At 50.2% G+C, this 16,739-nt stretch overlaps 1 protein-coding gene and 1 long non-coding RNA gene across 7 annotated transcripts in view; one reads left to right on the top strand and one right to left on the bottom strand.

Moving 5' to 3' along the window:
• Positions 1-897: 897 nt before the first annotated feature.
• LEMD1 (LEM domain containing 1) overlaps positions 898-16,739 on the top strand; it is a 35,688-nt gene continuing 19,846 nt past the window's right edge. The window contains exons 1-3 of the mRNA XM_070055183.2: positions 898-1,104; positions 1,646-1,768; positions 4,268-4,332. Of these exons, the coding sequence (XP_069911284.2) occupies positions 1,023-1,104; positions 1,646-1,768; positions 4,268-4,332 (270 nt within the window). The 5' untranslated portion in view covers positions 898-1,022. The remainder of the gene's footprint in view (positions 1,105-1,645; positions 1,769-4,267; positions 4,333-16,739) is intronic.
• Positions 7,274-14,703, bottom strand: LOC138844929 (uncharacterized). Of its 6 annotated transcripts, none has more exons than XR_016219561.1 (3): positions 11,495-14,348; positions 9,942-9,982; positions 7,274-8,836 (listed from the first exon to the last, which is right to left on the bottom strand). It is a non-coding gene; the product is annotated as an uncharacterized LOC138844929 (long non-coding RNA). The 6 variants fall into 6 exon arrangements; XR_016219563.1 differs by having other exon boundaries at positions 11,984-14,348; XR_016219560.1 differs by having other exon boundaries at positions 9,146-14,703.

Below are 16,739 nucleotides of genomic sequence, written 5' to 3'. Positions count from 1 at the left end.
CGCTCTGGAGTGGAGAGCGCACTGGGCGTGGGCAGACCACCCTGTGTGTCACGCACGCCGCGCAGGGACGTTCTCCCTAATCGGAAGCTGACCGATCACCAATGAAAGCAAAGTCATTACTTAAAATTGGTCCGGACTCTCCCATACTGGGTACTTACCTCGCAGTCATTTTCTTAAAAAACCTTGAAGCACGATCGAACCGAGGGATAATAAATAAACTCCGACATTAAAATCCGTTACGAGGTTTGACAAATGACCGTGTGTTGGGCTTTTAAGGAAGTGCAGGGGTCCGTTTTGGAAATGCAAGGGTCAATGGTGACTCAATCTGAATTGGAGGCAGCGCCAGTTCGGAGAGCCCCTTCAAGACTTGCACAAATCTCTATAAATCAATTTGTGTGCCAGAGAATGAGTCGCTGATTTTTTTTTTCCAAATGCCAATTCAGCAATTACAAAGTCTGCTGGTGGCTAATTAAAAAGTACCATCTCGTTATGCTCAGAGTGAAATTGCAAGTGTGAAAACTACTAGTGTTCGCAATAACCAACAGCTCGGGACTCTCTGTACTATCATCAAAAGGAGGGCAGGGATAAATAACGTTCATTTAACTCGCGAGAAAAATCTCTCAGCTCCTTCATATTTAATTAACTTCTCGTTGTCTCAGAGCTCAAATCTTACTCAGAGTTCCTGAGCGGCAATGGAAATATTTGCTCATCTGTCTGCAAGATTTTTCTCTCATTAGCTGAGCAGAGAAGCCTGAACCCCAAGGACACTGGGGAAAGTGACAGCCATCCAAAGGTGTGCGCGCAGCCAATGAACCCGAGCCAGGCTTTACTGCAGGAAAAAAAAAAAAATAAAGCAGGAAGTGGAGATTTGTGCTTTATTGCTTGTGAACAGGGAAGATGGATCGTAAACACTTTTCTGGGCTAGTAGTTTCACTTCTTATTTGTCAGGCTGTCTGCATGAATTTAATGTTTTCCTATTTCAAGGATTCCGCTGTCGGACAAGAGGCCCGACTTCTGTCACCATGGTGGACGTGAGGTGTCTGAGCGACTGTGAATTGCAGAACCGACTGGAGGAGCTTGGATTTTCACCCGGCCCCATCCTACGTATGTGTCCGGCACACGACACCAGCGGCTGGCTGTTCAGTGCTCACGCGCCACCGCCAAAGGCACTGTCTCAAGAACGCATGCGATAACAGAACGCGTGCAGTAACAACTGGTACCGTAGTGTGGGCGGGGGCGGGGGGAGCAAGCAGAGAACCCGGAGGGGGAGAAGCCGTAAGTATTCCCGGAGCCCGCTTAACAGATGAGTGAGCATGGGACTGGCCCTTTCAACCGCAGAAACCCGGTTGCTCTCTCGGTTATCCTGGCCTGGTTTTTTGTTTTGTTTCTAGCATGCACTGTTTGGGTATCTCTTGTCTGTGTTCCCAGGAGGTAGAACACAATCTTGCCCGTCTGGCCTCCAAGGCCTGTCTCTGCAGCTAAGCCACAGTGGAGGGGAAGGAGTGGCCCCGGTCACTGTGGGGTCCACCTCATTTCAAAAGCCATGATTAACCCCTGATGGAAGGGATGAGAATGAAGGGAGACCTTGAACCCACCAGGGCCACATTCAAAAGCAATTTCGTTTGTTCCCCGTGTGCCTCCGCAGCTTCCACCAGAAAAGTGTACGAAAAAAAGGTACTGCAATTGTTGGCCTCCGCTCCCTGTGCCTCACCTGTCCCGAACAGACCCGTGAAGCTCGAGGAGTCCCCGGACAGTGACGACAGCGAAGGTACGCTCACCAGCGGCACCATCAAACGGCCGCTCCCCACCCGCTGAGACCTTGTCCTCCGTGGTGGGTGCATTTTCCGGGCTGCTCAGGCCGACCTGGGAAGTGGCCGTGTGGCCTGCTTGTTCACAGAGCCTGCGAAGCAGGTCCCTGGGCAGCACGAGGAATCTGTAACCCCACGTCTGTGTTCACCCCAGGGACACGGCCCGGTGGGAAGTGGTGGGGAGCATGGGTCCACGTGCACGTCCTGCTACTCACTAGAAGCAAACACGCTGGCTCCTTAAACCAAAAGTTCCTGTGGACAGACTCGGGGTCGCCTCTGAGGTCTTGGCCCCTGGCTTGTCCCCGCCAACAACTTTGGCCATCATTTCCTTCAGTCTGAATGATGCCATGCCTATTAAGAAAGACTCTCAGCTCCTGGACCCCTTCTCCGTCAGCTGCCCTCCTGACATACATGGGGCCTGGCAGTGCTGCGGCCTTCGGGGCAGGCGCCCAGCAGGAATCCAGTGACGCCCGCTGCATCAAAGCCGCAGAACTGAGGGCTGAGCCAGGACTGCCTCAAGTTTGCTCTCTGCACTTCCCTCCTCATTTTTCTTATGGGAATGCACGCCTTATGTTGTGGAGCACTTATGATTTACAACAGCGAACAACTTCATGAAGCTGGAATCATGCAAGTGCCTGCGACCCTCTGAAAATTCCCCTGCACTGTATTGGAGAAAGCGTGGGTGCTGGGTGCACTCCCCAGGGGTCGGGCACACTGGCCTCATCTGAAGAAGGCAGCACGGTTAGGGGATGGGCCCCCCTGGCCCCCGGGCAGGACGGTGAGCCTGGGGGTCCTCGGGCTGGATGGCGGTCCTCAGTGTAGCATGTGTTCAGAGCCCTGTGCTAGCCCCGGGCCTCTCTCTGTCTCTTGCCTTGGAAAGGAGCTCAAGAAATTAGATGGGCCCTTGAGGGGAAATTTAGTGCTGGATTCCAAAACTGCTCAGCACTGCAGGCCAAGGCTGCAAGACCAAGCTGTTGTGGTTCCTGCACACGGCCTCCACGCAGGTGCATCTGCGTCAGGGCTAGGGGACAATCGGTCCTTCAGGTTGTAAGCTTGGCTGCTCCTGACTGAGTGCCCCTGGGGCCAGCTGGCTACAGGCCACCAGGTGAGACAGGGAGCTCTGATTCAGTCCTGCCCAGTGACACTCATTTGTGTTGTAACCGGCCAATGAGAGCAAGCCGAAAACCCAGCCAGGTCTCCAGGCTGGGTCAGAACCAGACTTGTGAATTTGTTCATTGGAAGAATCCCACGGCCTCTGGAGTCGTTAGAAGGGTTTGAAATGGAACTAATTGTATGTGTGTGTGTGTGTGTCCTGTGGAGATTCAGCCTTGGCCGTTTCACAGAAACACCTGGGGTGAGGTTGTGGGGGTGGGGGCAGTGGGACAGGGAGTTCTAGACCTGTGGGCTGAGTATTATGTGGGTGAGAGCTCTCTTTTTAAAAAATTATTTATTTATTTGAAAGGCAGGCAGACAGAAAGGTCTTTACTATTCACTCCCCAGACGCCTGCACCAGCTGCGGCTGGGCCAGGAGCTGAGTCCAGGTCTCCCATGTGGGTGGCAGGGAGCCGAGTAGCTCCCAGGGTGCACAGCAGCCCAAGCTGGATCAGAAGTGGAGCAGGGACTCACAGCAGGCACTTGGATGTGGGACGCTGGTGTCTTGAGCCGTGTCTTAACCGCTATGTGGAACACCTGCTCAGTGGCGTGGCGGGGTGGGGTGGGGGTGGGGTGGGGCGGGGCTTCTCTCTCATCCTTGTCTTGGCACGGGGTGAACACAGATTGACTTAACTTTATTTCAGGACTCCCACGTATGTTTAACTTGGTAAGCTTATTCAAACCCCTCCACTAAAAGCTGTGCTCAGCCTGCCCCAGCCCCGGGCTCCCGCTCAGTGGTCTAAGGACTCCGTCCTCTGCTCATGGCCGGCACTGTGCCGCCCTGGCCGTTCCCTGGGTGTTCAAGTCTTTCAGTGGAAGCCTGTCCTTCCCTCTGCGGGGTGCTCCCTTAGATACAGCTGGGAAAAAAATCCCCAAATCCCCCTGCCCTAGGTGGACAGGCGGGGACACATAGGGCCTCCAGCTGGCTCCAGGGGACAATGACTGGACTGGACAGAGCTGTCCAGAGGAGCAGCCAGCACTGGTATTCCTCTCGGAGACCGTGCAACACTGGGGCACTTCAAAAAGCTTGTGGGAAAATGGAATTCAAAGATGAGTTGATTCTGGTGCCCGCGAAGTGTGAGATCCACGCGGAGGCTTTTCATGTTTTCTGTGAATTTTTTGAAGGCCCCAGTATTGCCGCTTCCCTGTTTTGGGAAAAGCATCACAAAGCCTCCTGCCATTCTGGACAAAGGCTTGCTCTACTCCGAGGGCGCTGGGACCGTTCCTCCTCCCACCAAAGCCCCCTGGGGTTGACCGGCGAGCGCGTGCGCGTTCTCATGGCCTGTTCTTTGTTTCCCACCATCCAGAGCTTAGTATCGTTTTGAAAGGAAATATCAGACTCTCTGCAGAAAAAAGCAAGGAACTCAAAAAAGTATGTACAATCCTAATGCATGAATGCTTTCACATCTTAAAAGTAGGAAGTAGCACTTTTGCTGTGGGTTGAGAAACCGCAAGCTGCTGTATACTGTCAGACCGGCAGGATCCTAGGCTCGCGGGGATCGTCCTTAAAGTCTGCATTTATTTTATCTGCTTGCAAGACAGGTTTACTCCCCAAATACCTGCTACCGTCAGGGCGGGGCCAGGCGGAAGCCAGGAGCTCAGTCTGGGTCTCGCACTTGGTTGGCAGAGACTCAACTACCTGCGCCATCACCGCTGCTTCCCAGGGTGCAGGCCAGCAGGGAGCTGCGGTTGGGAGAGGGGCCAAGACCCAAACCCAGGCTCTCTGGAGTGGGTACAGGAGTCCCAAGGGGCATCTTAACTGCTGTGCCCAACTCACACCCGAACGAGATCATTTCCTTCTTCTTTTGTTTATTTTTTATGTATTTGAAAGGCAGAGTTGGCCGGCTCCGTGGCTCACTAGGCTAATCCTCCACCTTGCGGCGCCGGCACACCGGGTTCTAGTCCCGGTCAGGGCGCCGGTTCTGTCCTGGTTGCCCCTCTTCCAGGCCAGCTCTCTGCTGTGGCCAGGGAGTGCAGTGGAGGATGGCCCAAGTGCTTGGGCCCTGCACCCCATGGGAGACCAGGAGAAGCACCTGGCTCCTGCCTTTGGATCAGTGCGGTGTGCTGGCCGCAGCACGCCGGCCACGGTGGCCATTGGAGGGTGAACCAACGGTAAAGGAAGACCTTTTTCTCTCTCACTGTCCACTCTGCCTGTCAAAAAAAAAAAAAAAAAAAAAGGCAGAGTTATAGAGAGAGGAGGAAACCCCCAACCCCCCCCCCCCCCCCCGCCAACACACACAGATGTTTCATCCGCTAGTTCATTCCCCAAATGGCTGCAACAGCTGGGGTAGGGCCATGCTGAAGCCACCAGGTCACCCATGTGGGTGAGGGGACCAAGCACTTGGGCCATCCTCTGCTGCTTTCCCAGGCACATTAGCAGGGAGCTGGATCAGAAGTGGAACAGCCGAGACTAGAACCAGTGCCCACATGGAATGCCAGTGCTTGGGCGGCAGCTTTACCCACTATGCCACAATGCCAGCTCCTCAGGGAAATAATTTCAAAGATTTTTTTAAAATTTATTTGAAAGAGTTACACAGAGAGAGAAGGAGAGGCATGGGGGGGGGGTCTTCCACCTGCTGGTTCACTCCCCAATTGGCCACAATGGCTGGAGCTGTGCCGATCCTAAGCCAGGAGCCAGGAGCTTCTTCTAGGTCTCCCACGTGGGTGCAGGGGCCCTGGGACTTGGGCCATCTTCCGTTGCTTTCCCAGGCGCATTAGCAGGGAGCTGGATCAGAAGTGGAGCAGCCGGGACTAGAACCAGTGTCCATATGGGATGCAGGCACTCGGGCGGCAGCTTTACCGGCTACACCACAGTGCTGGCCCCAGGGAGATCATTTCAGTGCAGGGTCTGTTTGGGGAAGTGATCTCCGTGTTCTCCCAGAGCACCTGGGGTAACAGGTCCCTCCCCGAGAGCTGCCCCCCGCTCCCCGCAGTATCACGCCCTCCACCCCATCCTGTTCTGTCCAGCACTGGTAATCCACACCGGCGCTTCAGTTTGTAGAAAATGAAATTAAAAGATATGCTGCTTGTTTCAGTGTAAAAAAATAGAAATCCATGCCTATGAGGGCTTGTGAGAAATGCATGTGTTGCAAAGACCACGCATGGGGTTCAAAAACCTTTTGCACGTTTACGCGCTTCTCTTGAATCCCATTTCCCCAGTGCTGCCTGAGGTGCCCTGGTACACTCGCGCAGGCCCGGGCTGGTTCTGCCGAGGTCCACAGGAAGCGTGGAATATACACAGCCAGTTCCCTCCCTCCCCTTCTCCCACGCTAGGCCTGGCTTCCACGGGGCCGCCCTAGTGGATCACAAGGGTCACGGGTTTGAGGCTGAGGCCTGGGAGGGGGACAGCCCCTGCCCCCCAGGCTCCTCGTGTGCCTCAGGGGCTCTCCGTAGCAGATGTAAACCCACACAGATTAAGGTGAAGCCGGGTGTGGAGTGACGGGAGTGGGTCACTCCCGAGTGGGTGCTCGGTCCCAAACTCCGGCGCCAGCTCTGGCGACTCTGCCTCAGCCTCTGACCTCCGCCCTGCCTTGTTCAGAGACACCCGCCTCCTTAGATTCCAGCAGCTCTGTGCTCCCTGGGTTCTTTTTTATTATTATTATTTTTTTATTTTTGACAGGCAGAGTGGACAGTGAGAGAGAGAGACAGAGAGAAAGGTCTTCCTTTGCCGTTGGTTCACCCTCCATTGGCCGCCGCGGCCGGCGCACCGCGCTGATCCGATGGCAGGAGCCAGGTACTTATCCTGGTCTCCCATGGGGTGCAGGGCCCAAGCACCTGGGCCATCCTCCACTGCACCCCCTGGCCACAGCAGAGAGCTGGCCTGGAAGAGGGGCAACCGGGACAGAACCGGCACCCCGACCGGGACTAGAACCTGGTGTGCCGGCGCCGCAAGGCGGAGGATTAGCCTAGTGAGCCGTTGCGCCGGCCTCCCTGGGTTCTTGGTTCTGCGCTGCTGACGGGTTCTTTCCCGGCTCACTGTCTTTGTCTTGGCCCTTAAGTGGCCCTGGGCCCGAGATCTCTCCCTCAGCCCCCTCTCTCACCTGCCAAATCTACAGGACAGTTCTAGGGATGATGGGCCAACTTGCTCCTACAAGGGGCCTGAAAAACTATGCAAAATGAAATGAAAGGATAAGGTTTTTTTTAATGCAAAAGCTTTCAGAATCTGCGTGTGGTTTTTATGAGGTTTTTGGGGGCCCTCCGTGCGGCTTCATAAACAACCTGCAGCGTTTAAACACATACAGCCCCCAATGAGCACCGCGCGATGTGGTTTTGTTAGGGTCGACTGCCCGAAAAACGTCACCAAGAGACATCTCTTATGCAAACAGCAAGGGGAAGCTTTATTGATTATCCAGCATGCTGGGGCTGTCTGATCATACATGAACAGAGCAGCCCCGAATAACCAAAGGTTAGGGTTTATAAAGGCAAAAACCACAAAACCGGGAAGGGGGGAATACACGGTTGCTATGCACGGTTGCTATACACAGTTGCTAAAATCAAAAGAGAGTACATAAAATCAAAAGAGTATATGGTTACTGGGGTCAACATAACCTAAAACCTAATTGAAATTAATATTTATCATAATCTTGACAATACCAGTTACAATATTACAATTAGCAATTAGGACTTGACATTAATGTAAGACACAGACAAATCACATCTTTATTATTAGCCCAGGTAACCCAGGTGCAACCTTTCTACTTTTAAGCTTGAGCAGTCATGCTAGGGGGTTTTTGTGCATTGCCAAGGGTGATGTAGTGCACTGCTATTGTCCGACTATTTGAGATCATAGTTTCAGACCAGAGTCTCACAGTGGGGGGTGCTTTCCCAGAATGCAGTCTCAAGTGCTCCAAAATGGAGTCCCTACTGCCAAGGTGCTACTCTGTCTTATTTTTTTACAGCTGTACCAGCAAGGTTTAAACCTGTAAGCTTAAGCTTAACTTTTTACACCTGCACATATACAATTTTAACTCTTCATTCCCCACTCCTTGTTGTGAGGATCTCTAATCTTAGAGATTTGTTTTTGTATCTTTTAATGTGACATATTGTTGTCTTATGACCATGTGTTTAACATTTTTAACTTGTTTCCGCACGAAGGTGATGAGTCTATTTAACACACAAGGTCCTATGGTTACAATTAGGAATAGAACAATTAAGGGTCCTGTTAGGGCTGACAGTAGAGTAGTAAGCCACGGGGACCGGCAGAACCATGACTCAAACCATCCCTGTTGAGTTTTCCTTTCCCGTTGCCATTTTTCCAGTCGTTTTTTTGAGTTTGGCCATGGAGTTTCTAACCACCCCGGTTCAGTCAGCATAAAAACAACATTTTTTCTTTAGGGCCACGCATAACCCACCCCCATGAAAATGAGATTTAACCCCCGCCTGTTCTGTAATACTGAAATGCAGATACTGGGCTGCATCTGGGAGATTGTGGAAGATTTGTCAGGCAGAAGGGGCGGGCATCTCCACCTGGCAGGTTATCAGGTAGAAGGGGGCAGGGCAGGATGCAAAGGCCAGGCTGCCCGTGAAACATTGTTAGGATGACTGAGATGTAGATGCATATGCTGGACACATTAGGCCTTTATGTCACACACACATAAGCTCATAACTGACTTTCTGCCTAATATTTTCCCCTCAAGAGGTAATACCCAAAATTCTTCTTTGGGATTATGGATGGAGTTCTGTTTTCTGTAACTTCTTCGAAGCTGGCATGTGGGCGTCGAGGGGGATTTGGGTATTTCCTCTTGCTACCTGTCTTATGGTGTGCAACAGTGGCCTTGGAAAGACTGTACTGCTCGGTCCAGAGGGCTGCTCAGGTAGTCCAGTGGAATGGGCTGGAAGTCTTGCCTGATGACCATTTGGAGTTAGCAGCTTTTAGTCTGTTAGAGACAAAACAAATAAGGGCATTAAAAACACACGGTGTAAAGAGAAGCATCTATAGTCTCAGTACAGGAGTGGAGGGGACCACTTTCCCCTGGAACTGGCAGGGAGGGCTTTTTAAGTTTAATACTATTGGATAGACTTTTAAGGCCTGGCAGGGTGTGTGAGGCCCAGACCTATCCATGGGGTGCTGTTAAGAAAATTGTTAAGAGATGCAAATCTCCTTTAAGGGAGGCACCCTGTTGACTCGCATTACATGGCTGGACTAGGAGAGTTAAATAGGAGGCTGATAGAAATAGGCAACTTACATTTTACTGACCCTAAGCCATCCCCAGTAGCAGTGGCTGGAGCTGGAAGCTGGGCAGAGGCTGGGCAGAGCCAAAGGCTTTTTGGCTCAGGGCCACAGGGTCTGCGGTTCTGAACCAGGAGTCCTTCGACACCCAGGGCAGTTCCGTGTCCAGTGGCTGTGCTCTTGGCAGGGCCGACAGAAGGCATTTGCTGTTATGACAGCTGCTTGCCCAACGCCCTGGCTCCTTATATCAGCAACAGGTGCACAGGTTTGGGGTGCACTGGCCTTGCTGGGTCTCCTTGACGGCAGATCACGGTGTAAAGCAGCCATTGATTGGCCTGTTGCCCATCCATACATTGCTCCTGCTGCTAGCTTGCTCCTCATTCCACTGGTCTCTAATAAAGTGGACCATGGAGGCAGCCTCTATGATGCCAGTCAAGGGGGGTGCCCAACCCAACCCTGATTTTTGGAGATTTTTTAATATTAGGGTGAGCTAGAAAAATTATGGTCATGGGCAAATTCTGACACTTAGTATTTTCCTGCCCATGAGGAGAACTATGACCCTTTAGGTAAGATCAACTGTGGTGACCTGCTTGCATACTTTGAGGTCCTCAGTTTAACTTTTTATCTATTTTTTTTAGTTTGGTTTAAAAGGGGAGTTCTGCCCATTTAACGCGTACACTGAAAAATTGATCTAGTAGTTTAACCCCCCCCCCCTTTTTTTTTTATGTTGTTTGGGGCCCTATACTATGGCCAGGCATTATTACAGAAAAGGTCAGTCATCCCTTAAATAAGGTCTGGGGATCAAACCGTACGTCACAGTGGAGAGTCCTGCAGAACAGTAGTAACTTCCCTTCTGGAAGAGAAAAGAGGAGAAGTGAGGCAGCAAGTTGGGTCTCTAGCCTGACTTTCTGGGCTTTTAGATTTAACTGGCAGTTTAACCAGTGTATACTGTGTAGCCTGACTTAGAGGAGAAATTGTGGCAGAGGTCTCTGCCATCCTTTGGCTTCCGGGTATTTACCGTGTAGCCTGTAGACACGAGAGCTTTCTTGGGTTTCTGGAACCCAGTTTTCTAGCATCTGCCACATAACCATAACTTAACAGAGACAGTAGAGTACACAATGGATTAACATGAATTTTATGTCTCTTGTTGTCGAATAAACCAGAAATAATAAAAAAAACCTGTATATAAGAGTTTACATAATTTAGGATTATTTAACAGAGTCAAAAAAAAAAGAGCTTACAGGACCTAACTCTAGAAATGGCAGAGTAACCGAATAAGCAGACACTGTTAAAACAGACGTTACAGTTTTTGCAGAAACAGATTTTAAGATTTATGATTTAGACCATTTTTAGATATTTACTAACATTAGTACACTTTTTTTTTTTTTTTTAAACCCCATTGTTATAACAGAAGATTAGACTTTAACTTTAGGTCAGTGTAATTTTGGCATTAGCACTTAACTCTGTAAACAATATTTTAAAATTGTAAACATTTTAAAACTTTTTATGACTTGTTTACACCTTTTGAAACTTTATACCCGTAGTTTCTTTTACATAGCCTTGAATTGTCATGTATGGACAACCTATGAGAATACATGTTAACAAACTCAAACAGTTTTTTTTTTTTTTTATCAAATTTGAGATGTTAAAAGTATATATATTTTCCCAAGTTTTACTTAGCACTGATGCCTAGATGTCTTAAGACACTGAGTTATTAATGAATACCACACCATTATCTGAAATAGAAGTTAAAATTACATTTTTATGTTTTTAAGTAATATGAGGATAACACCTCCTGGACAGCAAACACTAGTGTATGTTTACAACTTTGAAAAGATCTTCCTCATTAAGAGAAACAAGTTTAAAGCATATCAAAGACATGTAAAACTGAGCAAGCAAGCCACTGAGCAAACCGAAGGGTGTTTGCATTACCTCAATTTTCTGAACCAATCTGCATTGGCTTACTTTAGTTAACAACATAAAGGCTTGTATACACAGAATTTACTCTTATTTTTATAAGACCACTTTAGCTGGAAAGCAAAAACATAAATACAGTATAGGTCTGACACCATTTATAACATTTTAATATATTTTATATAATTTGAATTGACCCAAGCAGCTGTTACTTTAACAAATTTAGAGTCTCATTCTTTGAGAGTTCCAGGGATCCGACTGGAAGCCCAAAGTTGGAAGACTCGGTTTAGAATTTAAGCTGTCAGAGAGTCAAACCATTTAGCCAAAATTAGTACATTTCTGATCAGTTGGGTAATTACTTAGACATTAAAAACAGATAAACAATGTAAACAAACTTTGCGCTGTAGTTTTTCCAATCAAGACTCATAATGGCAATAGAAAAACGCGAAACCTTCAAGACAGGTGAACGCTCTCAGATGAGTCAGGGACAGCAGCACAGAAAAGAGCTGATTATCAGCATATGAACCCATTGTTTAGGTTTTTATTAGCTGCAAAGAGAATAACCCATCAGCTTGGAAAGGGTTAATGGCTTAAGGTTCTGGCTCCCTTAGGTAAGGTCAGCAGTGGTATTGAATTGGAAATTCCTCCAGGAGAGGAAAAAGAAGCAGCCCTGGGGTGGGGGCTCTGCCTAGAGATATTTGGAGTGCAGAGAAAGGCTGTGGTCCCCCATTTACAGGGAAGACTGCACACACCGGGGCCTGGCAGGACTAGCCGTGGGGTGTTGGGAACCTTCTATAATTTAACCAAAGCCAGATTAATTAGGACTACTGCAGACACTCAATTACAACAGATAGTTAACTTTAGCTCTTTTCCAGATTTAGTCCTCAGGCAATCAAAGCTTAGCAACAGTAATAGTTTACAAAAAACTTTTAAGACGCACCAGAGCTACCATAAGCTGCAAAGACGGAAAACTTTTTACCCGGTTGGAAAGGGTTAACAGGTAACAGGTAACAGCTTTTCCCCAGGTGGAGAGAATTTCCCTCTCCCTTTCTCCTCGCCAGTGGTATAGGAATGGAGATGAGGAGAGCAAAAGAGTGGGGGAGGGAGCCCCCCCCCCCCCCCCCCGGGAGGAGGAGGAAGGCAGAAAGCAATGAAGCTCCTCATGTCTGGGGGCTGAGTGGGGTTTGAAATCTCCTATCACTCAAGGTTACCCACTACCTAGTTGTCTGAGTTTACCTGGAGGGCCAATATTAGCCTCGACCGAAGCTAAGCCCTGCTCGCGTAGCAGTAGGCAGCGTGACCAGGCGTCCCTCCGAGAGAGAGACCTGGTCCTCGGGTCGCAGTCCGGCCGCCGGGAAGCCAAAGCGAGCTCAGGGGGTCTCCAGGCTCTCAGCCAACTGCCCTTCCTAATTTCCCTCCCGTTCCTTACAATCCCTCTGGAGTTTCGGCCGTAGCTAAGCCGTGGCCGGGGGGACTCCGCGTTCTCGGAGAGCTGTGGGGTGCCGGGCACTCAACGGTCACTTCCACAGATCCGGTCCCGCTTGAGGGAAGGAATACTGACCTCCGATGTCTTCTCAAAATCCCGGTCTGAGTGCCCTTGACGGCCAGGCAAGAGAACGGCCTCTTTCACTTGGCGAATGAGTGGTAAATGGAGAGCCCTCCGGGGGGCCAATCCACTCCGAGAGCTGGCCATTCAGAGGCACAGAAAGACTGTCACTTTACCTTCTTGACTGACAAAGAGAGGTTATGTGCCCGGTCGCTTACCTACTACCAATGATTCAAAGTTAGAGACAAAGGTGTAGACACAGTCTGGCCCATGTTAGCAGACAACACAATGTACACGAACAGACAAACAGTGTAGAGAATCAGCACACAACAACCACACAAAGTGTCCGTAGAGGAACTGAGATAAACTACTGGTCACGACGATGCTGGCAATACAAACACAGACTCTGGAACCGCCTCAGAGCCCTGTGCCCATGCCGGTAATACAAATGCAAGCTCCGGAACCACTTCAGAACCTACAAATGCAGACTCCAGAACCACTTCAGAGTCACGCGACCATGCTGGCAATACAAATGCAGATTCCAAATCTACCAAACGGGAGCCATCACAGCACCCCATACAATGCTAAATGACAAGAGAATACAATCAACAAACAACAAGACAACCAACAAAGCACCTTACAACTACAAAAGACTAATAATAAGAAGGCCTTACCGGCCACCCCGTCTGTGCTGGGAATGCAGACTCCACGCCTGCCCCGTCGGAAGTATCTGGGCGTCCCCAGCCTTCCTTTGTCCTCCTGAGGCGTCCCTCAGGGCCGTAGCCTGTGGCCCCCGGGCACGTCTGCCGGCCACAGCCAGGAAGGGCTCACGCCCTGTCCCAGCAGCTACTACACCAGCACAGTTCCCAAAACCCTAGAGCGCTCACAAACTACCAAAATCCAGAATGAAGAGACACAAACCACAAATAAGCCGGCCGACAACACAAATAGGCGCCTGCACTTACCCCGAGAGATATCTGTTGGAGACGTCCGCAGGCAGCAGTCAGATCTCGCTGGGGCCTCCAAATGTTAGGGTCGACTGCCCGAAAAACGTCACCAAGAGACATCTCTTATGCAAACAGCAAGGGGAAGCTTTATTGATTATCCAGCATGCTGGGGCTGTCTGATCATACATGAACAGAGCAGCCCCGAATAACCAAAGGTTAGGGTTTATAAAGGCAAAAACCACAAAACCGGGAAGGGGGGAATACACGGTTGCTATGCACGGTTGCTATACACAGTTGCTAAAATCAAAAGAGAGTACATAAAATCAAAAGAGTATATGGTTACTGGGGTCAACATAACCTAAAACCTAATTGAAATTAATATTTATCATAATCTTGACAATACCAGTTACAATATTACAATTAGCAATTAGGACTTGACATTAATGTAAGACACAGACAAATCACATCTTTATTATTAGCCCAGGTAACCCAGGTGCAACCTTTCTACTTTTAAGCTTGAGCAGTCATGCTAGGGGGTTTTTGTGCATTGCCAAGGGTGATGTAGTGCACTGCTATTGTCCGACTATTTGAGATCATAGTTTCAGACCAGAGTCTCACAGTGGGGGGTGCTTTCCCAGAATGCAGTCTCAAGTGCTCCAAAATGGAGTCCCTACTGCCAAGGTGCTACTCTGTCTTATTTTTTTACAGCTGTACCAGCAAGGTTTAAACCTGTAAGCTTAAGCTTAACTTTTTACACCTGCACATATACAATTTTAACTCTTCAGTTTCACTTCCCATGAACATAATTCAAGTCTGATGAAGCAATTCAGATAGCATGTCACACTCTGCAAAAAGATTTTACAAGTTCTTCCCAATGGCTCATTAAAGGAATCCTGCCCATTCAGGAAGCCCTTTTGTGTGGTCCCTGCAAAGAGTTCGCGGAGAAAAAGGCAACCTGAGCACGCTTAAAACGCTTCAGGTGGGGCCAGAACCCTTCAGCCACGGCTTCCGTCAACCTGAAAGAAAACCGCATCAATATTTTGAATTGGCGCTGGCGTTAAGCGGGAAGTTTGTGATGGCGTAAACTCTTTGGAACTGAAGGGTTTATTTAGGCCATTTTGATTCTCAGAAGGGCCTTGAGACATCTGCTCAACTTTAAATCCAGAAGTAAATATAAACAGGCATTTCCATTTCCATGTGAAAGTGTGTTTATTGAGACACTTGTCTAACACCATAGACTTTAATTACTTAAGCGCAGTGGTCTGTACCCGTCCTGTCAGCGCCTGGAAAGGAAGGAGTTGCCTGCCTTTGTGTTCTCTTCTCATCTGAGCAGGAAGACACGCAGAACGGAGGCTGCTTTGAGCACTGGACTGTGTCCTCCGGAGCGCTGCCTGTGCGTCCTCACTGGGTCACGAAGGCCGCTCAGAAGCCAGGGGAATTTTTTTGTTTTAAGATTTGTTTATTTGAAAGGCAGAGTTACAGAGAGAGAGAGAGAGAGAGAGAGAGAGAGAGAGAGAGGCAGAGAGCGATCAGTCGTCCATCTTCCATCTGCTGGTTAAAGCCAGGAGCCTGCAACTCCATTTGGGCCCCTCACGTGGATGGCCGGGACCCAAGCGCTTGGGCCGTCTTCCACTGCTTTCCCAGGTGCGTTAGCAGGAGGCTGCATCGGAAGTGGACTTGGACCGCCACCCACATAGCATGCCAGAGTCTCCAGAGGCGCTTCACCCGCTGGGCCGATCTGAAGCTAGGAGCCTAGAACTTCCTCCAGGTCTCCCACGTGGGTGCAGGGGCCCAAGGACCCGGGCCATCCTCCGCTGCTTTCCCAGGCCATAGCAGAGAGCTGGTCTGGAAGTGGAACACCTGGGATTTGAAACGGTGCTCATATGGATGCAGGCACTGCAGGTGGCAGCTTTACCCTCTATGCCACAGTGCCGGCCCTTAATTAAAAATCTTGGGAGAGAGAGAGAAAGAGAGGGAGGGAGAGAAGGAGGGAGGGAGGGAGGGAGGGAGGGAGAGAGGAGACAATAGGATTTGTGGCTGGCAGCAGGCAGAGTAATTCACAATAACAGGTTGCACCAAGTGGGCTTTGGGAGGGGGCAGCCATGTAATTGCCATCCCAGCCAGGATACCTGTGAGAATGAAAGGGGGCACTAGGCAGAAGGGGTGCTGGGACAGTGGCAGGAAACTGGCACTGTCCTGGGTAAGTGGGGGCACTGGCGTCCCAGGGTAGGGAGCAGTGCCAAGAGCTGCATGTTTGTATGAGCGCACCTTGTCTTCGGGGGGCCCTGGCCCTTGCGGGTGTGGGGGAGTGCTTCCAAGCCCCCTGCCCCACCTGGGGGTTACCGCACTCCCTGCAGGCACCACATGCCCATTCCTGCCCAGGATCGCAGCCCTTCTGCTCTGCCAGCCTGGACGCTCCCTGTACACTGGGCTGGGATTTCTCCGAATGCCTGCAGTTAGTCTGGGTTAGGCATCTGCCTTTGTAGCCACCTCCACCGCATCCTGCCGAGGAGCTTTTACTCTGGGTTGTAAGATGTCGGTGGTGAAGACCCGTGGCTTCGACTGCTCTGTGTTTAACTCAGTGCCCGGCATCTGGGGAGGAGGCAGCTCCTCAGCTCCCCGCAGCCACACCGAGGAGCCTTCTCCTCCACTGAGGTTGATGGTCTCTGTCCCTGCACCATGCCCTGTGTCTCTTAGACACGCCTTGACAGACAGCGCTTAGGTCATCGTGAACTGACGCCCATCGAGAGAAGGGCTGTGACACAAGCGTCCACCCCAGGAGTCAACAACTTTTTATTAAATGTAGGATGTAGGAAGATAATCAGTGCAGAAGGAGGCATCACTTCCATCTGGAAGCAAGGAGTACAGGTACCAAACACGGGCCCCAGAGCCTGCCCACCTGGGCTGCAGTCTTAGCTCTGCTAACACAGACCCCACCTCCCTCTGTCTTCGTCCACCCATCCCTAACCGAGGGTGACAATGGCCACACCTCACAGGACGATGCAAAGATCGAGTTCAACCACACAATGCAGAATAGCAATGGGGATGGCACATTGGTGCTGTTTGTGCACAGTTAAGAACTGTTACTATCATTAACACACTTTCTATATAAAAAGCGTGACACTTGGGCCTGCGTTGTGGCATAGCAGGTTAAGTCACCGCCTGCAATGCCGGAATCCCATATGGGAGCTGGCTCCAGTCCC

This window comes from Oryctolagus cuniculus, chromosome 13, assembly GCF_051225735.1.
Source record: "Oryctolagus cuniculus isolate XC-2025 breed Fujian yellow rabbit chromosome 13, ASM5122573v1, whole genome shotgun sequence".
Taxonomy (NCBI): Eukaryota; Metazoa; Chordata; class Mammalia; order Lagomorpha; family Leporidae; genus Oryctolagus; species Oryctolagus cuniculus.
This window is presented reverse-complemented; position numbering and strand designations above follow the sequence as displayed.